This window comes from Python bivittatus, unplaced genomic scaffold (genome assembly GCF_059951505.1).
Source record: "Python bivittatus isolate LINGU-HERP-01145 unplaced genomic scaffold, Pbiv_v1 ctg000810_np1212, whole genome shotgun sequence".
Classification (NCBI taxonomy): Eukaryota; Metazoa; Chordata; class Lepidosauria; order Squamata; family Pythonidae; genus Python; species Python bivittatus.
In genome coordinates, this window is record NW_028277111.1 from 1,505,099 (window position 1) to 1,532,662 (window position 27,564).

Consider the following 27,564-nt stretch of genomic DNA (forward strand, 5'->3'; position numbering starts at 1 on the left):
CAGAGCCGCCAAAGCTCCGCCTGGCGAAAGAAACGGGGAGCCGGAAGCTGCCCTGGCGGTCGGCGTCCACCGCCGGGCGGACGCTTCCTGCCTCTCTAGGAGCGCCCCTCTCTCTCCCTTTAACCCCTAGAGCGCCGGGCTGCCTTCTCGCCGCCGGAGGCTCTGGGTTGCGCCCGCTTCTCTGCGGGCCGAGCAGGACGGGCTGCTGCAGGGAGCGCGGAGGTAAAGCCGGGGCGCCGCGGCGGGGCTGCTGGAGGAGCCCGGAGGCTGCGAGCGGGGCCGGCGGCCCTGCCGGCGGGGACCTCCAAGACCGGGGGAGGGACGTTCCTCGTCTGTCCTCGCTCCTCTCGCTGCCGCGCGGGCTGAGGGCGTCGCGGCTCCGTCGCGCGGGGCCTCCGCGCCGGCTCCCCCGAGTGACTGGCGCGCGAGCGGCGTCCTCTCGCCTCCGGCCCTCCCTACGGCCTGCCGGGGGGCGAGGCCGGGCGACCGCGAGGGATGCGGTCGGGTTCGCGGGCCGAGAGCCGGGGCCTTGCGCGGGGGCCCAAGGGACGGAGACCGGGGTCCCTCCATCGCGGGAAGCTGCTCCGCGAGGCCCCCGGAGCCCCTGGGTTCCCGGAGCCCCCTTCGACGACGCGTCCGGGTCTGTGCTGGCTCCGGGTGACGGGAACCCAAAGGGCGGCGGGGGGCGTGGAGGGTGCCGGCCGTGGGGCGGGGAGAGCGAGGCCCGGGTCCCGGGGACTCTGGGCCGGCCGTTCTCTTCCAGAGCAGCCTACCTCGCAGGGTTGCGAGGTGGTGGTGAAAACTGGCAGGGGGAGGGCTTCTGGAGGGAAGGGGGATGCAGATCTAATGCATAATAATAATAATAAAAAAGAATTGGGGAAAGCTAAACAACAACAACCCCCCCCCCCCCCAGATTGCTGATTTGGAAATTTCCGGTCAGTTTGGGTTGAAACTCTGGCATCGTGTTGCCAAGCCAGGTGCTGGTTGAATAATGTCATAAAGGGCTGCTTATGTTGAAGTGTGGCAGGTGTGTGGTTGCCTTTACGAAGTGAACATGGGTAGGATTTTGCCTGAAAGCCTTCTTAGAAATTCTTAAAATAAATAAAATACAGTAACCTGAGGCCCAGCAGAATGTGAGAAGTTCAGTCTTGGTCACAATCGGAATTCAAATCTCTGCCTGGCTATAAAACTCTCAGTGTAATTGGGGGCCTGTCATTCTGTCACTTCGTCAGCTTGTCATGAGCTGAGAATAGAGGAAAATACATTTAAATTTTCTTTTCTTAGAGGGAAACTGCTGGGGACAGGGGACTGCACTCCCTTTGGATGAAGTGGGTGGTGGAATCCCTTATTTTTGTCTCCCTCTTTCTATTCATCCTTTCTATTCCCCTGCCTTTCTCGCTTTGCCCTCTTTCTTTCCACCAAGTAAGGTACCTGAAGAAAGGAGAGGTTACTTTTGAAATGGACTGTTTTCAGAGAGCTTTTGAAATTAAGCTGGGGGTCCTAGGTGGCCCACCCCAGCCTTATCCTTATGGTGAGAAATACCTATGATAAATGACTTGCTTTTGAATTTTCCATACATCTTAAATTTTGACATATCTATTCCCTCAGTTTGTAGGATCCTTTATTGCTTGCATGAATTGACTACATGAAATCAGCCCCCCCATATCTTCTTCCTCCTCCTGATCATCCTTTTTGTGCATTATGCAATTTTCCTGTCGCATGGGAATGCTGAAATATTCTATCACAGAAAAAATTATTATTATTATTATTTGCATACTTACAAACTTGTTAGGTGACCGGTAATTTTTCTGTAAGCATTGAATAATTTTTCCTATAATTGTTTTCTCCAAGTATCATGGGTCTTCACCTTTCAGAATTTCTGGGAATTCTCGGAGTTGCGCCAAAACAAATTTGGAGAATATGCTGATGGGAAGGGCTGATACAGAGGTGTGGGCTTTTCAGCATTTTTAATGTCATGCATGAAAATGTCAGACAAATACTAGATCTTGAAATCTTGAACTAATACCAAAGGCTTAATCTGAAGTCACTTGGCACTTCTTGTTGGCCCAAAAAAAACCTGGGGAGAAAGAAATGCAGCACCCAAAAAAGAACAAAAGTTGGAGCTTATTTGCATATAAGTGAGTGCTAATTATTCCTCTTATGAACATGTTTAAATATTTTATTTATTAAATTTTAAAAACATTACAGTTAAATTTTCCCAAAAGGCATTACATATTGAGAATAGATAGCAGGAAATATAAACTGTATTATAAAATAAACCATATGCTTAACCATTTAAAAAACTATATTAACGAAAAAAGACGAACTAAAACAATAAAAAAAATTGCAAAGAAACAAAACAAAGAGAAAATCCAGAGAAATAAAGAAAGGGAAATAGGAAAAAATTAAGAAAATAAGAAAAAACAAAATAAACGAAAACACCAAAATATTTAAGTTTCAAAGCTCCACAGACATTCTAGAATTTCAGGCAAATCAGTAGTATTCAATTTTTAAACAATGAATTAAACCTATTATAAATGCCTTTAGATTAATTGTGTTATTAACATTAATGTATTTGATGTTCTTAATTTAATTTTGCAAGGGGGGTTTTTTGCCACTCTTTCTCCACATCTATAGTACAGAAATAACAGCTATCATATCACTAGAAATTTATCTAACTCAAATGGGAAAAACTGTGTGCCTGTAATAATGTTAGTCTGCTCTATTTTCAGAACAAAAATGCACATCTTCCTTCTGAGACTTATTTATCTTTACAGTAATTTGGACTGAACAATACATATAAGGTATTGGCAAACAGGATTAGCTGTGCTCTGGAAATCTGCCATGGTTCATAGGATAGGATCCGCTTTTATTTAATGAAAGTGATATGTGTTAATCCATGGGGGAAAAAAACCTAAAACATCCATCCTAGTTGGTTAGATATTGCAACCAGCTGAGGCAATTAAGATTAAACTGGGATTTGTTAATGTCTTCCCCATGCTCTGTTTTTTAACATTTCACCTAAGTGAAGTTTTTGGAGAATGCAAAAACCTGCGTACCCATTAGTGCCATTTTGGTGATCCTAATAAACTTACTGCTCTACAGTACTGTGGATTCTAGATTTTTATCTATATTTTTATTTGTTTGACAATATTCATATATTGCCTAATAGAAAAGGTTCTCTGAGCAGTTTATAATAACATTGAAAAAGTGTAATGGATTTGCTCTTCTGAAAAGTAAGGTTTTAGCCAAATTTAATCTCATTAAACTTTAAAGGGGACAGCCTTTATTTTGGATGTTAGGCTCTTTGAAAGAATTGAGATTCCACTCAAAAGGATTTATCCAGATAATATTTAGATACATGAGTTTTTCTTTGTTTTCATGTTAACCCCTTTATTTTGGAAGGAACTTTACTAACCATTAAAAGAAGAAAAATATGTCAACAGGAAATTAAAACTAGAGTGAATTGAAGAATAGAGCGTATTTTTAAAAATCCTTCACTTATATTTTCCCATTGGTTCATTGTTTCCATAATTGCAGAAAAGCCATGGGAAACGTTAGTTCCCCCCCATCTTTTTAAATTTTCCTTTCCTTACGTGTATATGTGTGTTTTCAAGTCAAAAGATCAACTTGCCCACTAGCAGCTGGGTTGATTATAATAAAATGTAGGTTTCGTGTTGTGATTCAAACAGAAACAATTCCTCAAGGACAGAGGTGTCCAAGTGACACAAAAAAGCAGCCTTGATGGCCTCTCTTTGTCTCACTTTGGCAGCAGATTGTGAGAAAAAGGAGGTGAAAAGTATCTAAACTTTGGCATGGTCCTGAAGGTAATGTCAGTACAGTATCTCTAAATTTAGAAGGGGTCATTTAGATAGCATCACTGAAGCAATGAGCATGAAACTGAGCAAGCTCAGGGAGGCAGTGAAGGACAGGAAGGCCTGGCGCGATATGGTTCATGGGGTCACGAAGAGTCAGACACGACTTAACGACTGAACAACATTTAGGGCACTAAGCCCATCCCTCAGCTCAGGGCAGGCATCCTAATTAAGCAGAATCTTAGACATTCCTTCCATTTAATGCCGATTTCTGCTTAACGTGAGGTTTCCATGGCCAGGTTTACAGCACAGTCTTAAAAGCGAGCAGTAAGATGCAAACATGAAGCATAAACCCAAAAAATGCCTAGTGATTGCACAAAGGCCTTGATGTACAGCCCCCGATCTGAGGGAGATTTTATAGGGTAAAATGAGAATGGGATCCTACAGCTTTCCTGCTCTTTGCTGCACTACAACTCCCATCTGCCGTGATATTGGTTGTGCTGCCTAGGGTCAGTGGGAGTCAGCCGGACAATAGCTGGGAGCTGCAGAAGTCTGATTTCTGTGTGGGTCTTTCTGTGTTTGGGTCTTTCTCTGTTCGGGCTACTCAGGAATGGAAGAATAACTCCATTTTGTTACGGGGAGAGAGAAATTTTTTTTAAAATCTGCAGACATTTTAGATCATTAGCAGATTTACAGCCCAGTCCTGAAAACACCTGCTCAAAAGTCAGTTTTACACAATAGAATTTAGAGGTAGTCCTTGCTTAACGACCACAATAGGGACTGGAAAATTCATTGTTAAGCAGGGCGGTTGTTAAGCAAATCACACCCGATTTTATGACCTTCTTTGCAGTGGTCATTAAGCGAATCATGCAGTTCCCCATTGATTTTGCTTGCCGGAAGCTGGCTGAGAAGGTCACAAATGATGATCACGTGACTCTGGGACATTGCAAGTGTTAGAAGTGCGAGCTGGTTGCCAAGCACCTGAGTCTTAATCATGTGACTATGGGGGTGCTGTGATGGTTGTAAGCGCAAGGACTGGTGGTGAGTCCCTTGGTTCAGCGCCATTGTAACTTTGGACAGTGACTAAACAAATGGTGGTAAGTGCCTGTATTTGCACTTACATTTGGGATATTGTGGCACCACTTTTTACATGGCTTAACCTCAGGATTTTTATTTATTCATGTTGCCCTTTTATTTATATATTTTGAAAGAATATAAGGAATAGGCGGTAAGGATAAGAAAATCAGGTAAAGAAATATGGGCAAATAAGTAACAAATCTGGAATATAAAACGAATACATTGTGCTTGATCCTTAGAAGCTTATGGTATCGTCAAATATTTCATATCCATTTTCTAATCAAAATCCATGTGTCCTTGTTGAGTTTGAAGTTAAAAATGCTTAGTTAAAACAAATCATTAAAAAAAACTAGAAATAGTAGATCATGCATTAAAGCAATCATATAATTATCCATCAAGTGAAAATATGGACTCTAAAACCCAAATTTTGCAGGCAGCATAATTCTGTGTATAAGATTGTACATAAGAATGGTTTCCAATTAAAATTAAAACCTACGTTGGGTTTATTTTTTAAGTATAAATTTATTCTAGGCATTGAGGCATGTTCCCACAGGGCAGTCCACCATTCTTGAAAGGAGAAAACAACTCCAGGATTTTAGAACAAGGCACCAAGGCTGGACTCGGGGGCAATTTGGAGCCAGTTTTCATAAATCTGAGAGAGATGATGCACTGTGTATGAACTCAGCCCCTCTGCTTGAAGGTTCGAGAGAGCCAGAGCTGTTGGTTTATCCCAACTTGGCTGTCCTCCAGATACGCTGGACTACAGCTCCCATCGCTTCCCAGGCAGCATGGGCCTGCTAGCTGGGGGTGATGGAACTGGCAATCCAACTTCATTTGAGAGCATCTTGTTAAAAGTCCGGTCTGTGGTCTTTATAAAGGCCCTTTTCTGGAATGCGATTTTCCCGGCAAAATTCTCTCTAAGGGTTAAACTGACTGAGACTTACATTCCTAGTGTGTCTTCTAGGAAGAAGGGTTGTAAATTGGGTTTAAGTCACTTCCTGCTTTTAACACTGTTCCCCCCACCTTTCCAACGAATTTTTTCCACTCGGGGGTCAATGGCCAGGCGAGATCTGGTGAGTTTCTTAAGTTTAGGAGGGGGGAAGAGAGAGGCCCAAGAACGCGGAAGAGAATTGCTTACGAAATCCAAGTGAAAAAGAAAGGATTAAGGCTCAAATGGATTGCCCTGTTGGATAGCCAGGGTCGAATCGGAGCCCTTTAATAAAGAAGCGGATGGGGCTGCAATAAAGCAGCTGCTGATTGCATGGAAAGCCCACCCCCCAACACACAAGACGCAAGATGAGGGAGATACTTGCAAAGGGAACCCCTCTAAGATTCTTGCATCAGTGCGTTTTCTTAATTGATTGCAGTTTATTTATGTGGTGCAGCCTGTGTGTGAACCTCCCCTAGTTACTAGTACAGTATCCGGGGTAGGGGCAGTTTGTAAGCCTGCAAGGGATCGGCAGAGAACCGGTCCATGATCTCCCAGGTGGCTTTTATTCGTATCGGCTCAAAGAAGGGACGGGAGCAGCATGCGCTCTCTCACTCGCCTGCATTTTAATTGCTAGTCACCTAGGGTGACCACATCAGTGCTTTTAAAGAGGACCAACAGTCTTTCCAGGAATTTCGTTTACCGGGAGCGATGCAGAGGAAGACAAGGAAGAGCACTGGTGCTCCTTGAATGGGTATTGGATGGGCTGGGCTGCGATCCACAGACGTCTGCCTGAGGATGTTTATTGGACTTTAGTGGGCGACAAAGGCTCTGCTTTGGTATTTTGACAAGGATAAGGGGAAGCTGTGGTTAAAGGATATGAGGTTTTTTAAAAATTATTATTATTATTATTATTATTATTACTACTGCTGCTACTACTACTACTACTACTACTACTACTACAAAATGCTTATTTGCAGAAAATCTATCTTGCAAAAAAAAAAAGATGCTTCAGAAAAGGATTGGAAGGAAAATAGGGTGGCTTTACACAGATGCTCTGGGAGGCAGATTCAGAAAAAAGAGATTGTTGAATACTGTTCACAGCAGTTAAAGCTTCCTCGTGTGAATGCTTGAATTTTGTTTCTGGAGATGGTTGCCGGGTTTGGGGTTTTTCCCCCCAAAGCATTGTTCCTATATTTGCCTCATCTGACTTTACTTGTGCCTAAGATTAAACCCTTTCTCAGCCAGGCAGGACGAGTTGTTTTACCAAACGCTGCAGCCCTGTACGCCTGCGTCTGACCAGACAGCCGTAGCTTCAGCTTGCGAGCAAGCCTGCCACGATGTTGTGTGAGTGTGCGTCTGCGCACAACGTATTCATCAGACTCTTCACCCACCTTCTCTGGAGGAGCTCACGGCAATGAATCTCGGAATCAGAGGGTCCCAGGGATCCTTAGAGGTCATCTAGTCCGCTCCCTGTTGAGAGAAGACCCTCCAGTTTTTACCCAAAGCATCTCACCCGCAAGGTGGGTTAAGCGGAGCTTTCCTGGCGGAGGATGGATTTAAACTGTCATTTCTTTGTCTTTGCTAGTTCCCCATTTGAACCACTTTGCTCTGGTGTATATGTTTTGGTAGGGGTCTGCGTTCTGATCGTGGAGAAGATCCAAAGCAAGATTATCTCCCCTTAGTTCAGTGGAGGAACCCAGATGGAGCCATCCCGGACAGGTGGCTGTGCTTGACTCCATCCAGGATAGGGGAACCTGCCATCAATCTGGGTCATTGGTTCCACTCTGGGGCACCCCTTACTGTTAAGAGGTTTCTTCCCCTCACTTTCCTGTGAAATCTGCTTTCTTGTAGCTTAAATCCGTCATTCCGTGTCCTTTCCCCGGGAACGAGAGAGAACAGATCTTGGCTTTTTTTGATGTGACAGTATTTAGGTATTCTCGCAGTTGTTGTGGTTTTTTTTGAAATGCTTGCTTTAACATTTCAATCATGATTTTGAAATGTTATAAGCTACCCAAAGATGGCATATGCATTTTTAAAATGAAATAAATAGCAAATGGCCCCCATGGACAGAGTCTGGGGGTCCTTTGGAACAATCTCCTCTTTGACATGCAGTTGGCCCAACCCCTGCAGGCCTTTAGGAAGACGGTTAAGATCTGGCTGGTTCTCCAGGCCTTGAGGTCAGAATGAGCTGAGCCTCTGATTGACAAGCTATAAAAGATTTCAGTCCTGGTCATCATTTTACTGTGTATTGTAAGTGTGAGATATGTTCTTTTTGTATTGGCTGATTATGTTCTTCCCTCCCTCCCTCCCTCCCTCCTCCTCCTCCTCCTCTTTTGGTAAGCTGCCTGGAATCACGTGGTCTGACTTCACAGCCACAGAAATGCTTGAATAAATACATTAATAATTAATTAATTTATCCCACACAAATCTATAAAATTCCCTTTCTTGGTGGCTCTCACATTTCACGGCAGCAAAGCAGTGAGTGTGCTATCTGGACCAAAAACTTCCTTTGGTTCTACTAAACCTGAAACCTTTAAGGCCCCAGGTCAACTCTTCCAATGGCGCTGGAATCATTAAAGCTGCTGAAATCCAGTCCGTGCCACAGGCTTCAAGGACAAGTCTGGGACCAGCTGGTTTGAACGCTGTTTTGAAAGACCGCCCTATGCGGGGGGCACGGCCATAGTTCAGTCTGAAGGGAATTAATGCAACCTAGCTAGTGCCCACTGGAAATACCGAGCTACAATTTCCATCATCCCCAGCCAAGTTCATCTGGAGGAAAACAGGATGGGGAATGCCGTCCTAGTGGAAGACCGATATGCACAGCTGCTGGAATAAGGAAAATAGGGATCAAACAAAACCAAAAATATTTCTCGATATTGCCCTCTGAAATCCTCTTGTGTGATCTCTGGTTCTGTTTCCCCCAAATTTCAGGTCCCTGAGATTCACATTCGCTTCCCTGCCGCCACTCTTCTCAGGACTCTGCCTACTTCTTACATGCAAATACTCGTGACTCAGCCATTCTCCCTTTTGTGATCTGTCCTCCAAGGTAGGTATCACTCTGCCTCTGCCTGTCCCTCTTTGCTACTTCTCCTCTGATTTTTCTGTTTTGGGAAGCATTACCAATGTGGCTTGTTCTGTAGCTGTCCTTGCTAGCCGTTTCCTTCTTCATCCATGGGGTGTTTAGGAGCTTGAGGATATTCTCATGCAAGTTACACCAAGTTCCCTGTTTGTGTAAGATTCTTTTAAGAAAGAACTAAAAATGTATTCATTAGAAAATTGAATCAAAATGCAGAGCAAAGCACTGGCGCTGTCTTTATTTCCCAGAAAGAGGGTTAACCTTCACCGCTTGAGCGTTACACTTTATTTTAGCTTTTCTTTATTTAATATGTACGGTTTACATACCCCTTGCAGAATTTGTAAGATGTGGACTGTTTTGTAAGTCAAAATGAATAATCAGACAAAACACTTTAAAAAAAAAAATGTAACGTGATTCAAATTGAACTATTGGGGATCACAGAATAGCACAATCATTAAATAAACCATAGCAATCGAGAAAATAATAAAATGGTCCTGTTTGCATAGCCTTAGTTCTTAATATTGTGGATTGCCCTCTTTAGCATCAATGACGGCTCTCAGCCTTTTGTGATAGTTCTGAATGAGGCCCTTTATTTTCTCATGTGGTAAAGCTGCCTGTTCTTCTTGGCAAAAAAGCCTCCAGGTCCAGTATATTTTAATTTAAAAGTTTAATTTGAATCACATTACAAATTAATGTGTAAAGTGATTCCTTAGCGTGGAAGGGGACAAGCCTGTAAAGCCCATAGAGAGCAACCTCATTGTTTGCCCTCTAGGAAAGGGATGTTTTGTGACTGGCCGCACCTTCCACGTCAGCCATTTTGTGAGTGTGCCCGTGGCATGTGCTCAGCATTCCAGATGAGCCTGCCAGCCCCCAACTGCAAAGTGAGAGACAAGGGTATGTAGTTTTTAAACAAAAGGAGGGGAAATGTTTCCATCTGCTTTCTCTGTGTGATTCCCTGCAGCACTGTCGTGCTTTCTCTCCTCCATGCTAACACTATTGTGGTGTTAAGATCTTGCAGGGAAAACCTAACACAAAATGGCACTGTGAGCAGAGGCCAAGAGGCTTTACCAGGATACTCTGTTCTGTTGCCCACTCCGATAGCCAGGCAACATTTCACAGCCATGGGCTGTACCCCATCTCCATTTCGGGGCTTTTGTCCTCTTCCCACCCTCCATTCCACCCCCCAAATATTTTTTTCCCCTACTTCTGCAGTCTTAGATCTGCCCTCACCACGCGAATTATCCTCTGTGGCTTGCTCGCTTTGCTTTGAACTGATTTGATTCGTGGGCCACTTAATCCCAAAGGTTGTAGGTGGTTCTCTCTTGTCCTGCGTTCTGGAAATATTTTGGATAGCGTCTTGGGCAGTGAATCTTTGGAGTGAGAAAGGTTAGAGGCTCTCTTTGAGGGCTGAATGGGGAGGAAGCATGAGCGTCCCATTGAACCCAGACTTCAAACTCTTGTCCCTGAATGGTGGTCTTGAACGTATCTGAATTAGGAATGCAATTTGCCAGTGCAATTAGGAGTGCAGTGGATGAGGAAATTCCCGGTAATGGCCCCTTTCCTCTTGGACCAGATTAGCCCTGCAGATACAGGTGGCTTTGCCCCTCTTAAGTGCCATGGAGCCAGGAACACCCTGGTCCTTTTGGAGAGTTTACGGAGAAGGAACAGAAGATAGATTGATTATTCCCCTGAAGAGGTGTCATCATGGTTTAGTGGGGATCAGTGATTGAGAGTGATTTTTGTCTGGGGTTCTTTTGAGTCTTTAACCTTAATGAACTGAGGTTCCGAGCCAACAGATTGGAATATCATGGAAGTCTATGTCATACATTAAAGTAATGTGGCATAGAGGCCTTGGTAATACATTAAAAGTAAAGTCAAGCCATGCCTATTCATGCATTAAAAAGTAAAGTTTACTTTATACTAGATAACAATGAAGTGAAGTAAAGTAAAATAAATCAAGGAAGCCTATGTAATGCAGGAAAATAAATTGAAATCAAAACAAAAATGTGTTGAGTAATTATAGTGACTGTAATTAATCTCACCTTAATTCAGCTTCTGTTTAAATTACAGTTTCTTCCCTTTTCATAATCCAATTCCCACCCATTTTGGGCAGGGCAGCTTCTATAGCTCACCCAAATGTTAATTGCAACCCTCGTGTTGAGAAAAGTTACCCATCCCTAGTGGAGTGTAAGGCCACTTCTCCTGAAGGTGTGCCCTCCAGGTGAGTGCACCGTTGACTTCTATAAATCACAGGCAATGCAGCCTTCTTGAGTGACAAAAGCTATCTTCTGGGCGCCGGGGAAGGCTGATACAAGACTAGCTTCTCTATGACAAGCTATTACCGTATTTCTCTCTTTCAGGTAAGGAAAGAACCCTCTGGCTAGCTGGAACCAACCCGTCTTCCCTCTTTGGTGGCTGTATCCTCCAGCCAGTGTTACCAAGCAACAATCTGTTGACTTTGTAGAATCAAGAACTCGCGTCCGTGCACCTCGTTTCTCCAAATTCCAGCTGTCTTTGTCCTGAAGATGAGGACAGAGCAAGGCGATGCTTTGCCTGCAAGTCCAGAGTTGAGGGACGCGCTGAACCAGGAAGAGAAAATGGGTGAACCAGATGTGGTAGGCCCTCAAATGGCACCCCAGGTCTCCCTTGGCTTTCAGGCAGGGAATAACAGGAAATACCAGGAAAGAAAGGGAGCAGCCATCTTGGACGAGGAGAATGCAATCCGCTTGGACACACCCCAGGATCAGAGGCGAAGCCAGGAGTGTCAGAGGCAGAGGCTGTTAGGTTTCTTCCTGGAGAAAGTAGAAGAAGATCAGGTGAGCCTGGGATCGCCTGGCATTTTCAAGGAGGGACCTGCTATTTCCGAGGTTGAGGGGAGACGGAGCTGGTGATGACCAAGAAGATTATCCAATGTGGGAAATCTCCAAGCAAAGACCAGGCTTCTGTAGCTCTAGATTGGCATTTCTGGCAGAGGCTAGGTCAGATGGGCCACAGGGAACCCCAGAGTTTATGGTTTTCCAATCTGATGCCTTTTTACCTACAGCTTGAACAAAAAATCAGGAGGAGTCCGGTAGCACCTTTTCCGACGAACAGATTTGATTAAAAGGCAGAAGCTTTTGTGAACTTATGCACTCGGTGGAGTAAGCTGAAGCTCATGAAAGCTTGTGCCCTGTAGTAAAATTGATAGCTGGAAAAGGTGCTGCCTGACTCCTCCTGATGTTTTGCTGCTCCAGACCAGTGTTAAGATGTGTGGACTTCAGCTCCCATAATTCTCCAGGCAGGGCCAATCACCAGGGATTTCAGCACCTTCAGTTTTCTAAGTGGATGCTCTTCCATTGACTCCTCTCCCATTATTACTACTACTACTACTGCTACTTCTGTACTACTACTACTACTACTACTACTACTTAACAGCACCTTCTTTCACTAGTAGAGAATATGTGTAGCTCAGGGTCAAAATGTTGGGAACTTGGTGTTGCCTGAGCTTAGTTTTCCTCTTGCAATCATTTCATTACCAAACCAGGTAGCGTCAGTGCTTGGACCTGGGGAGTGGGGCTTGCTGGCTTTGGATGGGTGGCTGCTCATTCTGCCTGCCTTGACTAGGGTTGCTGTGGGTTGGGTGCGTTTCTGGTTGGCCTACCTGGCTAGGTTAGCTGCCTTGCTTCATCTGAGACTGTTCCTGTCTATTGGTTGGTTCTCCCATATCTAGAAGTTGATTGCTAGGTGTCTATTAAGGGAGGAGGTACCCACGCTGTTGGTTTCCTTCTTCCCTTGCTGAGGAGGTCCCCCATTCCTAGTGCAGCACCTCCAGCCCTAGACCACACTGTCACTTGGGCTAGAGGGAGGGGCTGGCCCAGAGTCTCCCAGGGAGCGTCTGTGGCTGAGGGGGGACTGGAACCTGGGCCTCCCCACTCTTAATCCAGCACCTTCCCCACTGTCCCACCCTGCCTCTGGAGCTGGCAGGAAGGGACTGGCCCAAAGCCTCCCCCCCAGAGCTCCCATCATGCCCCTGTGCATGTGCGCACACACACGTGCTTTCTCAACATTTATTATTCCAGGGGGGAGGAAGATTATTTCAACAATTTTCTCCAATCTTATGGCTTGAGTTGTGCTGGCCTACTCCTCCCATCATCCACAGCAAGCCTACACCTTGAGGAGTTGTAATGCATCCTGTCTGGGAAAAGCTGCCCTGGGCTAACAGGAAGGTTGTGCTCCATGCTCTCTGGATCACGTGGGTCTAAGGAATGTTTTTCCCCCTTAATCTCAGGGACCGGTGACCTTTGAGGAAGTTGCCGTGCGTTTCACCAAGGGGGAATGGGGGATGCTGGATCCAGAGCAGAGGGCGCTCTATCGGGAGGTCATGGTGGAGAACTACGGGACTGTGGCCTCTCTGGGTAAGAGCACGTTGGTTCCTCGGCAGGGGAAGTTCTCCTTGCCCTTGAAAAGGGCAAGGTTACTCATGCAAAGCAGAACAGAAGAATAAAAAGGCTACAGGGTGGCATCCAGGCCGTCCGTTGTAGGTTGGGGACAGAGCCACCGAGCCACTGCTGCGCATGCCAAAAATTCCCAGCCCAGCATTTCAAATACAGCTGGGAAAGGCCCGTCAGCTTCCTGTCTAAAGGGATGTCAAAAACCCTACCATTCTGGGAACAAGGTGTTCTGGAGGGCTCGCTAACCAATCAAGCTGTTCTTATGGTGGCTCTTCTAGAAATTAATCTGGCTGGATTTGTGTAGGTTAGAGGAGAACCCAAATGTTCAGTGGTTGGACTCCAGACAAGGCAGATTCCTGTCTCCTAGGGAGGGGGAAAACCAGCATTTGGGACAAAATGTTCTGGAGAGCTGCAGAATATTTGGTTTCTTCTCCAGGCAACTGATCTGGCTGTTCCACTAGTGGTCTAATGATTCTTCTGGAAGTGAACTTGGCTAGATCTCTGTTTGAGGGGAGAACATTCCAGCAGTCTGACTCCAGATAAGGCAGGTTCCTCTCTTCTACAGATGTGTGAAAGCTACCATTCCAGGAAACCAAATTTTCTAGAGAGATCTAGACTGTTTCTCCAGTCTCCTTCAATCTTGCTGTTCCTATGACAGTAGAGTGATTTTTCTGGAAGTCAGTCTGGCTGGATCTGCAGTTCAAAGGAGAAATGGAACATTCAAGGGGCATCTGGAACATTCCATTCCTGGAATGGTAGTTCTTTGCAATTGCCAATTGCATTCTTCTGCTTACAGAACAGGGGAAGGGATAATTTGCCTTTGCCTCCAGCAACCTATACATTTAATCAGAAAACCCAATATGTAATGTGTTTCCTTTCCTAGAAGGGCCTCCAGTTCCCAAACCTGATCTCATCTCCTGGTTGGAAGACAAAGAAGAGATATACAGCCCAAGCTCTGAAGAAGGAGATGGGAAAAGAGGTAGCAACTGATTGCTTGTGTTGGGTGTGGCTTCAGAATTGCCAAATTCAGTCTATCAACTGATTGATTTTCATGGTTATCTTTTTTTTTCCATCTAGGATAGAGGGACAGCTGAAGACAGTAATTTTGGCGGGTGTGTGTGTGTGAAATTGAACCGCAGCAAACAGGCATAGTAGGGTAACCGGAGTGTGCCAAACCTTTGATTCTGGGGATGGTATGCTCTTGGAATTTCCAGAGAAAGTTCACTTTGTCCTCCAAACCATGTCAGCTTGATTATTCCAGGGCTGGTCTAGCAATTTTCTGGAAATAAAGTTTGACTTTCAGAAAATTGCCAAGCCACCCACAGAACAGCTGGAGTGACATAATCCAGAAGATGGAGGGAATGTTCCAAAAGTCACTCTGACTCTGGAACGCTAAATTTTTCATCTACCTAGTATCCATGTTTAAAAGGAAAGAAGTACATTCATGAAATTGCGGGTGGTTTTTGCAGCTCGTGGAAGTTTATGCTTTTTAATAAAATAAGTTAGTTGGAAAACATGCTACCAGACTCCTCCTGATGTTTTGCCACCATAAACCTAACACAGCTCTCCTCCTACAATGTCCCCAAATCCAAGTGATTCTTATTTCTTGAGCTTCACAGCCCCACAGAGCTTGACAAAAATTGAGAGCTCCCTGCTGGAGAAATGAAAGAAATGGAATTATAGCAAATGCAAGTTAAGGTCCACACAATATTTCTATCACAAAAAAGATTTTCAAGATTTTTCATTTTCATCTCATAATTTTATTTAACTCTCAGTAATTTAACTCGATAACCTGGAATATTTTTATGGAAGATAGGAGAAGGGAGTACGTTGTTGTGGTGAAGTGCCTAACAGTACTTGGGAACCTACCGCAGGCAGCTACACAGTTAAGGGAGGTAATGGGGCCATAACAGAAGTGATTCTGGAGTCCAGGGGAGAGGCATGTACAAGAAAGAGAATCAAAGTAACTCTGCCTTAATTACGCTAGGTATAAGTTGATCTGGAGAATTACTTTGGTAGGCTTTCAAGATTCTGTTAAATAAATATCTAGCAAGAAAGGGTACCGTATTTTTCCGACAATAAGACGCCCCCATGTACAAGACGACCCCCACTTTTCCAGCCCAAAATTAAAAAATCAATATTTTAAAGATAGTGCAGAACACATTTTTATTTAGTAATTAGTTAACATTGACCTGATACACTCGGTGGGAGGAGGTCCAAACCGTCTCTCTGCAGCTCTATTTCCAGGCTCTCTTGCTTAACTGATTACATTCAAGCACGAGTGAAACTGCAGATAGCTTGTCTCTGCAATCAGCCTTCCTCTAATTGGTTTGTTCAGCATCAGCTGACATCAGTTACATCAGGCTCGTGATTGGAGGAAGTCTGTTTGGGAGACAAGCTATTTCACTCGTGATTGGAGGCTAGCAATAGGAGGAAGCCTCTCTGCAGAAACAAAGTATGGGCAGTTTGGAACCGCGCGATTCTCGGCTGACTTCCTTGAATAAGGCGCCCTTCAGTTTTTAGGGTAAGGATTTTAGAAAAAAGTATCGTCTTATAGTCGGAAAAATACGGTATTTGCAGAAATCCAAGCAGATCTTGGTTCCTGAGCTTAACAGCCTCACAGGGCTTAACAGCCAAGTCTACAGGTAGTCCTTGCTTATCAACCACAATAGGGACCAGAAAATTCATTATTAAGCAAGGTGGTTGTTAAGCAAGCCACACCTGATTTTATGGCCCTTTTTGCAGCGGTCATTAAGTGAATCACCATGGCCAACCAAATCATGTGGTGGTTAAGTGAATCGTGGTTCTCCATTGATTTTGCTTACCAGAAGCCGGCTGGGAAGATTGCAGTGGCAATCACATAACCTTAGGATGCTGCAACCGTCATAAGTGTGAACTGGTTGCCAAGCGCCCAGATCGCAATCGTGTGACTGCAGGGGTGCTGTGATGGTTGTAAGTGGGAGGACCGGTTATAAGTCCCTGTGTTCAGCACCATTGTAACTTCAAATGGCCCCTAAACAAATGATTGTTAAGTGAGGACTACCTGTATAGGGAAAAGCATGTGCCTTGAAGTCTATTTCTCCCTAACATTTATCTTGGGCATGATTCCAACAGGTGTCACCTGGGGAAATGATGGCCACAGTAGATCGGTTGGGGTGGTGTCTGATGAAGGGACGGGCAAAGAAGTAGAAGATCATCTGTGGAATCAGAGAGGGGAAAAGAAACAAGAAGAGAACCAACCAGCCAAAATATGGCCAAAGGAATCGGCAGGTATTTAATGAAAGAAAGATTTATTTAAGATTTGTATCGTGGCTTTGATGGATGTTACCATGATGAGTGGGAATTGTGGCATTCTGACCGGAGCATTCTTATTCAGGCCAGCCATGCTCTCCTTCCAGAATTTTGCCAACCTTAAGGACAAACTGAAACATCCCCCTTCCTCTAGCAGGTATTTTTCTGCTCCAGCTGACATCTGCCACTCTGCGGGGACCTAATCCGTCCTTACTGAATCCTTTCTCCCTCTCTCCCAGGGTTAGTACTTGAGGTGATCTCTTGAAATGAATGCAGAGAATCTCAGGACCCAAAAAAGAAGTTTCTCATACTGGGCAAAGTTCAAGGGTGGAATTGGCCACTAGCGCAAGGGGTCCTGGCCACCAAATTGGAGGATTTGAAAAGGGGACTGGATGGGTCCACGGAGAATCAGGCCCTCAGTGGCTCCTAATATTGCTGGCTGCTGATGGCCTCCTGACCCAGAGGCTCCCGGCCTTCCATTCAGGCTTGGCAGCTTCTCAAATCCATCCCTTTGGCTACAGTGTGCAATGGTCTGTGGGAATGTCCTTGGGAGACAGGAGGGAGAGCTGCGGACTAGACAATGGGTGTGTAAAAGGTATCTCAGCCCAGAGGAGGAGGAGGGAGGGTGTGGGAAGCGACTCAGGAGGGACCCTCCCTAGTTTTCCAGAGAGTAAAAGGAGAGAAGGGGAGAAAGACTTTCAGTCTTGCAAGATTCTGTTAATATTAAAAGCTTACAATAAAGATAGAGCTGGTACTTCTGGGTGTGCTTCCTGTCTGGACCACCTCACAGGGCTCATGCACTGGGACACAGGGCTTGATGGTCCCCAGGCCTGATTCTGCCAAAGAGTGTGTAAGCTTTCTGAGTTCTCCTGAGCTCTTCATCAGGCTAGCCGGTTAAAAAGAAAAGTTATCAGGAGAGAGAGGAAGAAGCAGAAAAATCCAAAGGTTACAGCCAAGAGGTCTGTCCTCAGTTCCTGTTTTTTGTACTGCACTACAGAGTTTTGCGGAAAGTAAAGCCTTGCGCATTCTTCTGTGGCCCTTCTGTCGGTCTTCAAGTGTGGTTTTGTTGGTTGTTTGTTTTAATCCTGGATGAATGAACCTTTTTTCCCTTTAGAAAAAGGAACATTTTTTTAATAAGCAACTTTGAAAAATTGTTTGGGGAAATGGGAATCAGTGATTCATCTCCTGGAAAGAACTAAAGTGATAAGGGTTTTTCAACATTCCCTCTTCCCTTGCTTTCTCGGTGGCCGAAAGGTGATGAGACGATACCTGGAACCGACACCAAGACGAGTGGGGGCCTCCTGTCCAAAGAACCCCTGCAGGCTCTGCCAGGAGGGTCACAAACAAGGGTCCCCCTTGTGATGGAGATGGCTGAGAGTGAGTATCCACAAGAGTAGGGAGACTGCCCCCTGCCCCTGCCCCATCAGCAGAACGCCTGCTCCAGAGAGGCCGTTTGGACACCAGGAAAGGCAGTTCTGACGTACCTGAGCAGAGTTCCACAAGGACCATCGGTTTACTTACGTCTTCCTTTTTCCCCAGTTCTGCCAAATTTCACAGGCTTACTTCTAAGACTTTACTTTTTTAAAAAGTGTTTTATACATTTATGGTTTGCCCTCCTCTCTATATTTCTGGTTTGCCTTATTCTGTGATTTGGCACTCTTCAGGTTTTACCTGAAAAGGGACACTGACGTTTTTCCCAAATAGCATTCCCCAACTAGATACATTCTGGGTAGGCTGAAATAGAACTCCCGCCCTCCTTTTTGCTTTATTATTTCAAAGGATTTACATTTTCAGCTCCTCACTGACCACAATACATCTGGCACACCTGTTTGATTTTGAATCTTTGTTACTGGCCTTGTCTCCTTTCTCTCTCTCTCTCTCTCTCTCTCTCTCCCTCCCTCCCTCCCACTAGGTGATGTCTGGGAAAGTGGGAGTGAATGGGAACCTTATGGGGTATTGTCAGAAGATACGGAGGATGAGGACACAGAAAGCAACTTTGGGAACCCAAAAGGGCCAGAGAGGAATAAAGAAACCCAAGTTGAAGAGTGGCTGAATAAAGACAATTCCCAGGAAAGCAACTACAGTGGAATGTCGGTGCAACAAAAAATCTACAAGGGCAAGAGGAAGAACCAGTGCAAAGTTTGTGGGAAAAGTTTCACTCGAAAGGCAAGCCTTAAAGTTCACCAGAGAATCCACACAGGGGAGAAACCCTATAAATGCACCGTCTGTAGCAAGGGCTTTTGTGACAAAACCAGCTTTCTTCGCCACCAGAGAATCCACACCGGGGAGAAACCGTACAAATGCCCAGAATGTGGAAAGAGTTTTAATCGGACCACAAATCTGATTACCCATCAAAAAACGCACGTGGAAAGCAGAGAGAAGACCTTTCATTGCTCCAGCTGCAGCAAAAGTTTTTACAACAAGTACAGCCTGAAGACCCACTGGCGAAGCCACACCGGGGAGAAGCCATATAAGTGCTCCAGTTGCAGCAAGAGCTTCTGCGATAAGTCCAACCTGGAAGCTCACTGGCGCGTGCACACCGGGGAGAGGCCTTTCGAATGTTCAGAATGCGGGAAGAGCTTCAGTGACCGCAGAACCCTTCTTCGCCACCAGAGGATCCACACGGGAGAGAAGCCGTACAAATGCACCGAATGCGGGAAGAGCTTCAACGACCTCGCCACGCTTCTCCGGCACCAGAAAATCCACACGGGAGAGAAACCCTATCGGTGCACTGAGTGCGGGAAGAGCTTCAACCAGAGCTCACATCTCATCCGACATCAGAACACGCATGACGCCAAACGCCATAAAACCTTGGAACCAAAGCGTGGGTCGAAGGCTTCCGTTGGGGCCAACATCTTCCTGGATATCGGAAGCTTCGCCCAAGAGAGCTATTACCAGTACACTCACCCCACAGAGCCTTTCCACTGGCCCCTTTCATCGTATTCATCTTCCACTGAGCCAGGGGAAGGAGGCATGCCAAACCTGTGGACTATTCAGGAGACATCTGTGGGAGATCAAGCCATCCTGGTTATGAAAGAATTCACAGAGGAGAGGACCTTAGCCCTGTGAAGGTTGTGGGTGCAAAAGAGACTTCGGCTGCAGCTACACTTTCTGGGCATCCTAACCTGGTCAACCCACAAGCTGTGCAAAGGTTGAATCCCATCCTGAAAATGAACCCGTTTTCCAAGGACAGACTCATTGATCCGAAATCACAGAGCAGGGCTTTCTTTGGAAAGAGACCAGATTCTTTAGGAAAGATGGAAGGCATGAAATTCCTGGACATCTTCACTGTTTGCTCACTGTTTGGCTGCGGGCAATGATTGGAGAGAGAGAGAGAGAAATATACATTCTCCAAAGACCGGATTTAGGGTGCAAGCTTGGGGAGGGGAGGAGAAGGACAAGAGATTGATGGTTCAAAATTGTGCTACTCCAGCAGCAAGTTCAGATCTCACGGTTTGGCCCCCAGGGCTGTTTTCTCAGTCCCCAGGGAAGCAAAAAGAATAATTGAATTCAAGCAGTTGAAAGAAAAGACAATAGAATATCCTGCCTTGAAGAGCAGGAGTTCTTTCTCCTCCCCGTTTTTGAAATGGGATCCTTTTTAGCTGAACCAGGTGAGAAATGCTGGGTCTCTTCCGCTTGCTCTGACTTCCTTGAACGAACCCCAGGTTCAAAAGGGAGGGGGCAGGAGGGCTGTTGGCGTTGGTAAATAAAAGGATAGCCTCTTTTGTCCACTGAATAGAAATTTAAACATGCAGAAAGATTGCAGATGAGGAACAGGTGGTCCAAAGAAATTGGGACAAAAGCGTGGACATGAAGCAAGACTGCTGTTTTACGAATACCCTTTTTACTGTTTAATTTTCAAAGAAGAGATCCTCTAAAGGAGTGTTTCTCAGCCTTGCCAACTTTAAGATGTGCGGACTTCAACTCCCAGAATTCCCAGCCATTCCCAGAATTCCCCAGTCAGCCCAGAATTTCTGGGAGTTGGTCCACACATCTTAAACTTGCCAAGTTTGAGAAACACTGCCCTAAAGCAGTGCTGCCAAAATTATGAACTCATAACGGATAAGTGTGGATGCATGAATATCCAGGAGCGTGTTAGATTTCCAGCATGCCTTTTTTAAAAAAAAATTCTCAACCCTAACGCAGCACAAGGATTAAGCATGTTATGGCCAGTTTATTTCAATGGGATTCAGTGTGCTTGACAACTGCTGCAGAAAGTCGTCATTATCAAAACGATTAAGATTGCCATGTTATGCAGGTTTAATGAAAGACCGACCCTTGTAGGAGGCCAAGAAAAGGATTAATTGTGCTGCCTTATGCTTTCTAGCCAGACATTAATCCTCTCGAATGCAGGTGGGGAGTGCAGAGATTTGCAAAATGAGACAGGCACAGTTCTAGCACAGGAAGACCTCTGCGATGGAAACAGAATCTCCTCTAGAGGAATTTCCCATCACAGGGAAGGGTCGTTTTGTACATAGACAACGGGGTTGCCAACGTTTGAGGCAAGGTGGCATTGTGCAAATGCCCCAAATTTGCAGACTAGATCTTGCCAATCAGGGGCTTAACAAGTTGAATACAGTTGCTTAAACCGATAATGAACTTCCGAACCATCGCTGTCTCACACGATTATCACATCTTGCAAGATTTTTGACAATCCCCTCTTGAGAGCTCCAACTGGGATGTCAGAATCTCATGGAATCTTGTGTCGAGATCTGAGGTCGGACAAGGTTTGAACCATTTAAAAAGGTGGTTGTTTTTTAAAGTGGGCATTCTGTGGGGGTGGGGCCCACATTTGGAGGGCTCCACTGTCGCATGGCTGATCCCTGGCTTATAAGCAAAGGGTTATGGTGAAACAGTTCCATAGGCCTAACTGAAAATAGACTAAAGTAAAGTTCAGGCATCAGTGGGTTCTTGTGGTTATTTTTTAACAGCATGAAGATGATAGTGGTTTCTAAACCCCAAATCACGTTTTTAGGATGGCCGATATAGCTTAGTTTTACACAGGCTGGGATTCTCCAGGTATGATTTTGGGCTGGCCTTTCTTCCTACGTTTCAGCAATCCTGAAATAAACTTTAGAAAGGCTGTCCACCCAGAATTCTCGATTTGTTGCTGTGGCTAATGGGTGTGGCAGTCACTAAAAGCAGGAGGGCTCCAGATCTTGATGGGGACAGTTGGAAAGTGGATTTACCTGAAAAATGGGGGCTTATCTCTAATTCTGTTATCTAAAGAATTGTGCTGTTACGTGTATGATACAGAACAGTGTTTCTCAACCTTGGCAACTTGAAGACGTGTGGACTTCAACTCCCAGAATTCCCCAGCCAGCCATGCTGGCTGGGAAATTCTGGGAGTTGAAGTCCACACGTCTTCAAGTTGCCAAGGTTGAGAAACACTGATATAGAAGAATAAGTGCAGGAATGGGGTCTCGTAGGACTCCTGAGCACAAATAGAGGCCATGAGAGGATGTTACACACCGGAGATACAGTGGGAGATAGCTTAAGCATTTGAATATTGAGAGATTTGGGGACTATACCTTATTATATTCAGGCTTTCTGTAATTAGAAAAATGAGAACCAGTTTGGTATGGTGGTCAAAGGCACCCGGCTAGAAACTGGGAGACCCTGAGTTCTAGTCCCATCTTAGTCATGAAGCCAGCTGGGTGACCTTGGGCCAGTCTCTCTCTCTCAGCCCTAGGAAGGAGGAGAAGGCCAGGGCAAACCACTTCTGAAAAACCTTGCCAAGAAAAATGCAGGGGCTTGTCCATGTCGTCACTAGGAGTCAAGACCGCTTGAAGGCACCCAAAAAAAAAAAAAAAAAGCCGTAACTTCCATTTAAAATATTTCTTAACCATATTTCATCAGATGAAATAATTGGGGTGAAAATGCGCAGACAGGGTAATTAAAAAAAACACACGCTTCTGAAGCAATTTTGGATTATGCTAAGCCCCTTTTAGTAAATGTTGACATTTACTGGTTAATGATGGAAAGAGCCCCTTTTATAAAAAGGCTCTGTATATGAGATATACTCGTTGAAGTCCACACATCTTCAAGTGGCCAAGGTTGAGAAACACTCTGCTAGAGAATGATGGGCATCTGAAGCTACATCGTGGTGAATATTAAACTTTCTCAAAGTGACCTCACTTCTTAAAGCTATTTAGACGGTTGCGAGATTTTCTGGGGACTGTTACAAATAATGGTACTGTGGTGCAGGTTTTGAGAACTTACGATCAGACAAATATTAACATTTTTTAAATTTACTTGTGAAGTGATAGAGAGAAGGATGAAATTAGGTCATTTAGCAAAGGTACTTGAAATTCAAATCTGTGGCAGAATTTTCTCAAATTGCCATCACCTTCACCCATCCTCTTCTGAGTTTTAAACACTGACATGTATTGAGTTTCTGATTCTATTGTATGTTATGTATATTTTAAATTTAGATTGTGTTTGTTATCCATACTTAGTTCAGGTTTCTGCTATTTATACTATATTAGTCTCTTTTTGGTTTTAACCCTGAGGTCTTTCCAGCACAATAAGCTTGTTAGTTACACTGTAAAATCCATCACTTTGGTTCCCTTGAATTTGCATGTTAATCTTCGGATAACCAAAAAAAAAAGGCAACTGAAAGCTAATCACTGTGATCCTTCTGAAAGCTCGTGGGGGAAGGGGGAAAGATCTTGGATGGAGAGAATCCGTTCTGAAAATGCGGCAATACTTTAAAGAAAATGGAACTTGCAGATGGAAAGATCTTTGAAACAGTGACTTGGCGGTTCTGCGTAAAATGTGAATTCAAACGTGATTGCTTCTGACCAACGGTCTCTGCTCAGTTTCGCAAACATAGGAGGCCCCCTCCTCCAGACTAACTTGTTCCTTGATTTTGCCCTTTTGTAGGAATTGTGTCAAATCTGTGCGTGCTTTTCGAAAGTAGCTGGTTCTCGTAGCTGATTGCCTTTAATATGCATGGGCGGCTTTAAAAGGACTGTACGGTAATCATCTTTTAGTGTATTGGGAAGATGCTTTGCAAATAAAGAGTAATGAAATGGTCATTTCTGTCCACAGCTTTAACATTTATATGTTCTATCCGTACCTCAGAGGGTGGTTATTTCACACTACAACCTATGAGCATCTACAAGGGTGTGTGGAAATGGTATGGTGACATCATTGCATGAACTCTGCTGCGTATGTACTTGTGTTGGGTGTTAAAACACCAATTTGTGAGAGTGGCATTGGCGTGCTGGCATTGCACTCATTTCCTTGTTGTAATGGTTTGCTGTGGACCCTGCTGTGAACCCAGCTGAGGCAGCCTGGATGAAAAATTCATTTATCCCATTAAGGGTAGTCCTCGCTTAACCACAACTGGAGCAGGCAACTCCATCACTAAGCACCACAGTCGCTAAGCAGAAAATCATGTGACCATGATGGACTTACGATGTCACTTCTCCTTTGGTTGTTAAGCAAGTTACTGCAGTTGTTAAGCCAAACATCAGGTGACCACGACTTGCGATTTTACTTCCGCCTTCTCCATTAACTCTGCTTGTTGCAAGCCAGTTGCAAAGTGCACGAATGGTGATCACGTGACCACGGGACACTGCAACAGTCGTAAATGCAAGGCTTCGTTGCAAAGCTGTTTTTTTTTAACATCGTCATAACTTTGAACAACTACTAAACGAGGCAGTCAGTAAACGAGGACTGCCTGTATTTTAAAGCAGGCTATTCCTCCCTTGCATCAGAAACAGACAATTGTAGAGCATGTAGCCCAGGAATCAGCACAATATTATGGTGCCTGGATGCCTCAGAGGCAGCCTCAGAACCCTGACATTAACTAAAAATTGGCCAGAAGCTTGCCAGCGTTTGCAGCTTTTTCGTAAGATGTTGACTTTCGCAGATAAGATCAGCTATTAGGGTTTTTTTTTCCCAGAGTATTTTTTGGTGCTGCTCCATCATGTGATAGAGCTTGCAGCTTAACAAGGCAATTGATTTCTGACATAGCAGGACAAGTGCTGACTCTTTTCCTCAGCTGGGTAAAAAAAAAAGGGGAGGCTGCGGCTTTAAGGAATCTACTCATTAAAGTTAATATGACTCTTAAGGTAGTGGCACCATTTTTTCAGGCTCCAGCAGGAAAAAAAATTGGGCTACTTTAATGAGTACCCAAGAGCATCCTTTCCCCAAATCATTTTCAAAGCGTGCTCAACCTAATATCCCCTGTTACCTCTCTAGTGATTTAAAGTACTCATTCCCTGATCATGTACTTGGCAGGAATCCTTTCTAAATTTGCTTTTGGGTAAACCTGCAGAAGAAATTGCAGAGAGGTTGATTTTTGTGCTGGGAGCAGCACGCTCAAGGTCTGACCAAGCAGGGAAGAAAAAAACGCCTTGTAAAAAAAGCAGAACAGATGTCAGTCGCTTTAGGAGGTGCCTAAAACGAAAAGCGATGCCTTCCAAGCACAATTCTGAGTCTTTTGAGCAAGGCATAGTGAGGAGAATGGGAGCGGGTTACGAGAATTCCAGCAACTGAATTATTTCCCCTTTAAAATCAGTCTATCCCTAATGCATTTTCTGATTTCCTTTCTAACAGTTTTCCTATGCCCCAGTGAAGGCTGGTCTCCTCTGTTACAGGGAAGTTTACAGCTGGCTGTTTCCATAATGGTCTCCCAATTTTTTTGATCAGTCTGGGAACCAGCTGTCACGTTTTAAGCACCAAGACTTTGGATGCTCCATAAAACAAGATACTATACTCTATTGGGGATGGCAGGGAGAGATGATTGATGGCAGATGGCTTTACTGTCCTGGGTAGCTGGCAATGCCACACTGAACACAACCACCATGGGCGGAGGGTGTGTCAGTGATGAAAACACCTTTCTTGGTGTTTCTGAGCACCTCACTGATAACCCTACCATTGAACTGTTTCCTGCTACAAAATGATAAGAAACTACTATTAATTTCTGGCAATTGTAGTTTGAGCATGCTTTAGAGCTGCAAGCTTCTACAGAATGGAGAAGTCTTCTGGGGAGATGAGCAGAATTTGCAACTCAAAATACCTCTTTGATGTCTAATAAAATGGGCTGGAATTACCCTGGATATAATGTGTGACATCTTATGAGGGACTACAAATTTTGTCATTGTTTGTTGGGTGAGCTTCCTGGATGTCTCTGATTGGCTCTTGTGGGATATAGAAGGCTGGACTAGATGGCCCTTGGCTTGACTGGTTGGTTGGTAACACGCAACTGATCTTGGCCAATCTAAAACAACAAAGCAGGGTTGGCCAGGTTAGTAACTTGGGTGGAAGACCAGCAGGGAACCTGCTTTGTTCAGAGGAGCAAATTAGAAGAAATAACCTATTTATCAGTAACTATTTTAATGAAATATAAATGATAATCCAATTTTTTAATTCTGGTCACCCACTTTGGGGACAGTCACATATTCCATCAAGGCTCAAAGAAGGTAGCCGCATCTAGTTGAGCTTAGCGGAGTCCAACCCCTCCCCCCGTAAATAATCACCATAAGACCTGGTTAATGTTCAGATGGGAGACTACCAGGAAGGTCCAAAGCAGTAGGCTAGGTGGGGAAGTTGAAAATATCTGAGAAAAAGGCAGTGAAGGAACATTCATTCTTGTGGTCCACTGCATCATACATGGTAACTCATTTCTGAATACAGTAAGCATCCACAGGATGAATTTGTTACCTCTCTGGTCAGGGAAAATCCTCAGATCCCCTCTCTTAGGGCCAGGTTTTCAAATACAGGCTAGGGAAGGGAAATCCATAGGATCCTTCTCACCAGCCAATTCCATGTTTGGCATAGGAGGAAGAAAATACTGTGGAGTCCTTGGGGTTCTCTGAGCTTGGTTTTCTTGGAAACATTTCATTACCCGGCTAGGTAACATCTTCAGTGCTAAAATGGGATGGGGTTTGCTCTCTGTTTATGTGCTGTGGCCTGCCTTGCCAGTGCTGGTGGGGGTTTTGTGTTGCTCCTCTGGTAGTTCTTTGATTGGCATGTGTTTGCTGCTTGATTGTGTGCCTGGTGGTGACCTTTGCTTATCTGGGTGATGATTGCTGGTGATGCATCCCAGATAAGCAAACACCCAGATAAGCAAAGGTCACCACCAGGCACACAATCAAGCAGCAAACATGCTAATCAAAGAACTACCAGAGGACAACATAAAACCCCCACCAGCACTGGCAAGGCAGATCACAGCACATAAATAGAGAGCAACCCCCATCCCATTCCAGCACTGAAGATGCTACCTAGCCGGGTAATGAAACGTTTGCAAGAAAAGAACTAAGCTCAGAGAACCTCAAGGACTCCACAGTTCAACCCTAAGCTACACATATTCACCTCTATTGGAAGAAAATACAGATTTTATTTGGGCCAATGCACAGAACTATGGGAAATGCAGAGGAACCCCAGGCACACAGGCTGTGCTGGGGAGGCAGAAAATATCCCAGAAGAAAGCAGTGACAAATCAACACATTGCCAAGAAAACTTGAAGAGCTATAAAAAGATATAAATCTTAATTAGATCCTGTCTTTCCTTTAGGACCTCAAGGTGGTAAACCCAGTGCTTCCTTCTCCCATTTTTCTCCAACAAGCACCCTTCAGAGAGATTGCCCCAAAGTCCCCCCAAGGAACTTACGTGGCTGAGGGGGGACCAGAACTCGTCCTCCCTCCTCCCTCCTAGTCCAGCCCCTTCCCCACCACCCCACCTGGCTCTGGGGCAGGGAGGGAGCGGCTGACCCAGAGTCCCCCAGGGAGCTACTTTTAGTTTTGGATCCCTGTTCCACTCTGGTGCTCTCAAGTGCCACCTGGCAGCTGGATCTAGCTACAGTAGTATGGTATTTTCCCATCGTATTAGACATGTGGTAGATTTATATGGGATGGGGGATTACTTTAACAGAGCTATCTTTAGCCACTCAGAATCCTGGACTGGAAGAAACTCTCTTCCAATTCCTGTCTG

The 27,564-nt window shown here is 44.9% G+C and overlaps 1 protein-coding gene across 7 annotated transcripts; it reads left to right on the forward strand.

Moving 5' to 3' along the window:
• Positions 1-132: 132 nt before the first annotated feature.
• Positions 133-22,473, forward strand: LOC103052791 (uncharacterized). Of its 7 annotated transcripts, none has more exons than XM_088129549.1 (9): positions 133-222; positions 7,065-7,343; positions 8,755-8,869; positions 11,260-11,715; positions 13,167-13,293; positions 14,213-14,308; positions 16,444-16,599; positions 17,875-17,997; positions 18,533-22,473. In XM_088129549.1, exons 4-9 carry the CDS (start codon positions 11,425-11,427, stop codon positions 19,687-19,689), a joined length of 1,950 nt encoding a protein of 649 aa, XP_087985675.1. In that variant the 5' UTR covers positions 133-222; positions 7,065-7,343; positions 8,755-8,869; positions 11,260-11,424; the 3' UTR covers positions 19,690-22,473. The 7 variants fall into 7 exon arrangements, with proteins under 7 accessions (XP_087985675.1, XP_087985676.1, XP_087985678.1 ...); XM_088129550.1 differs by having other exon boundaries at positions 7,069-7,343; XM_088129552.1 differs by lacking the exon at positions 133-222 and adding an exon at positions 260-640.
• The last annotated feature ends 5,091 nt before the right edge of the window (positions 22,474-27,564 follow it).

Excerpts from the sequence above, each read along its gene's own strand:
- LOC103052791 (XM_088129549.1), top strand. The coding sequence starts at position 11,425 with ATGAGGACAGAGCAAGGCGATGCTTTGCCTGCAAGTCCAGAGTTGAGG. Across the intron at positions 14,309-16,443 it reads AGAAGGAGATGGGAAAAGAG|GTGTCACCTGGGGAAATGAT; the intron begins GTAGCAACTGAT and ends TGATTCCAACAG. Across the intron at positions 17,998-18,532 it reads TGTGATGGAGATGGCTGAGA|GTGATGTCTGGGAAAGTGGG; the intron begins GTGAGTATCCAC and ends CCCTCCCACTAG.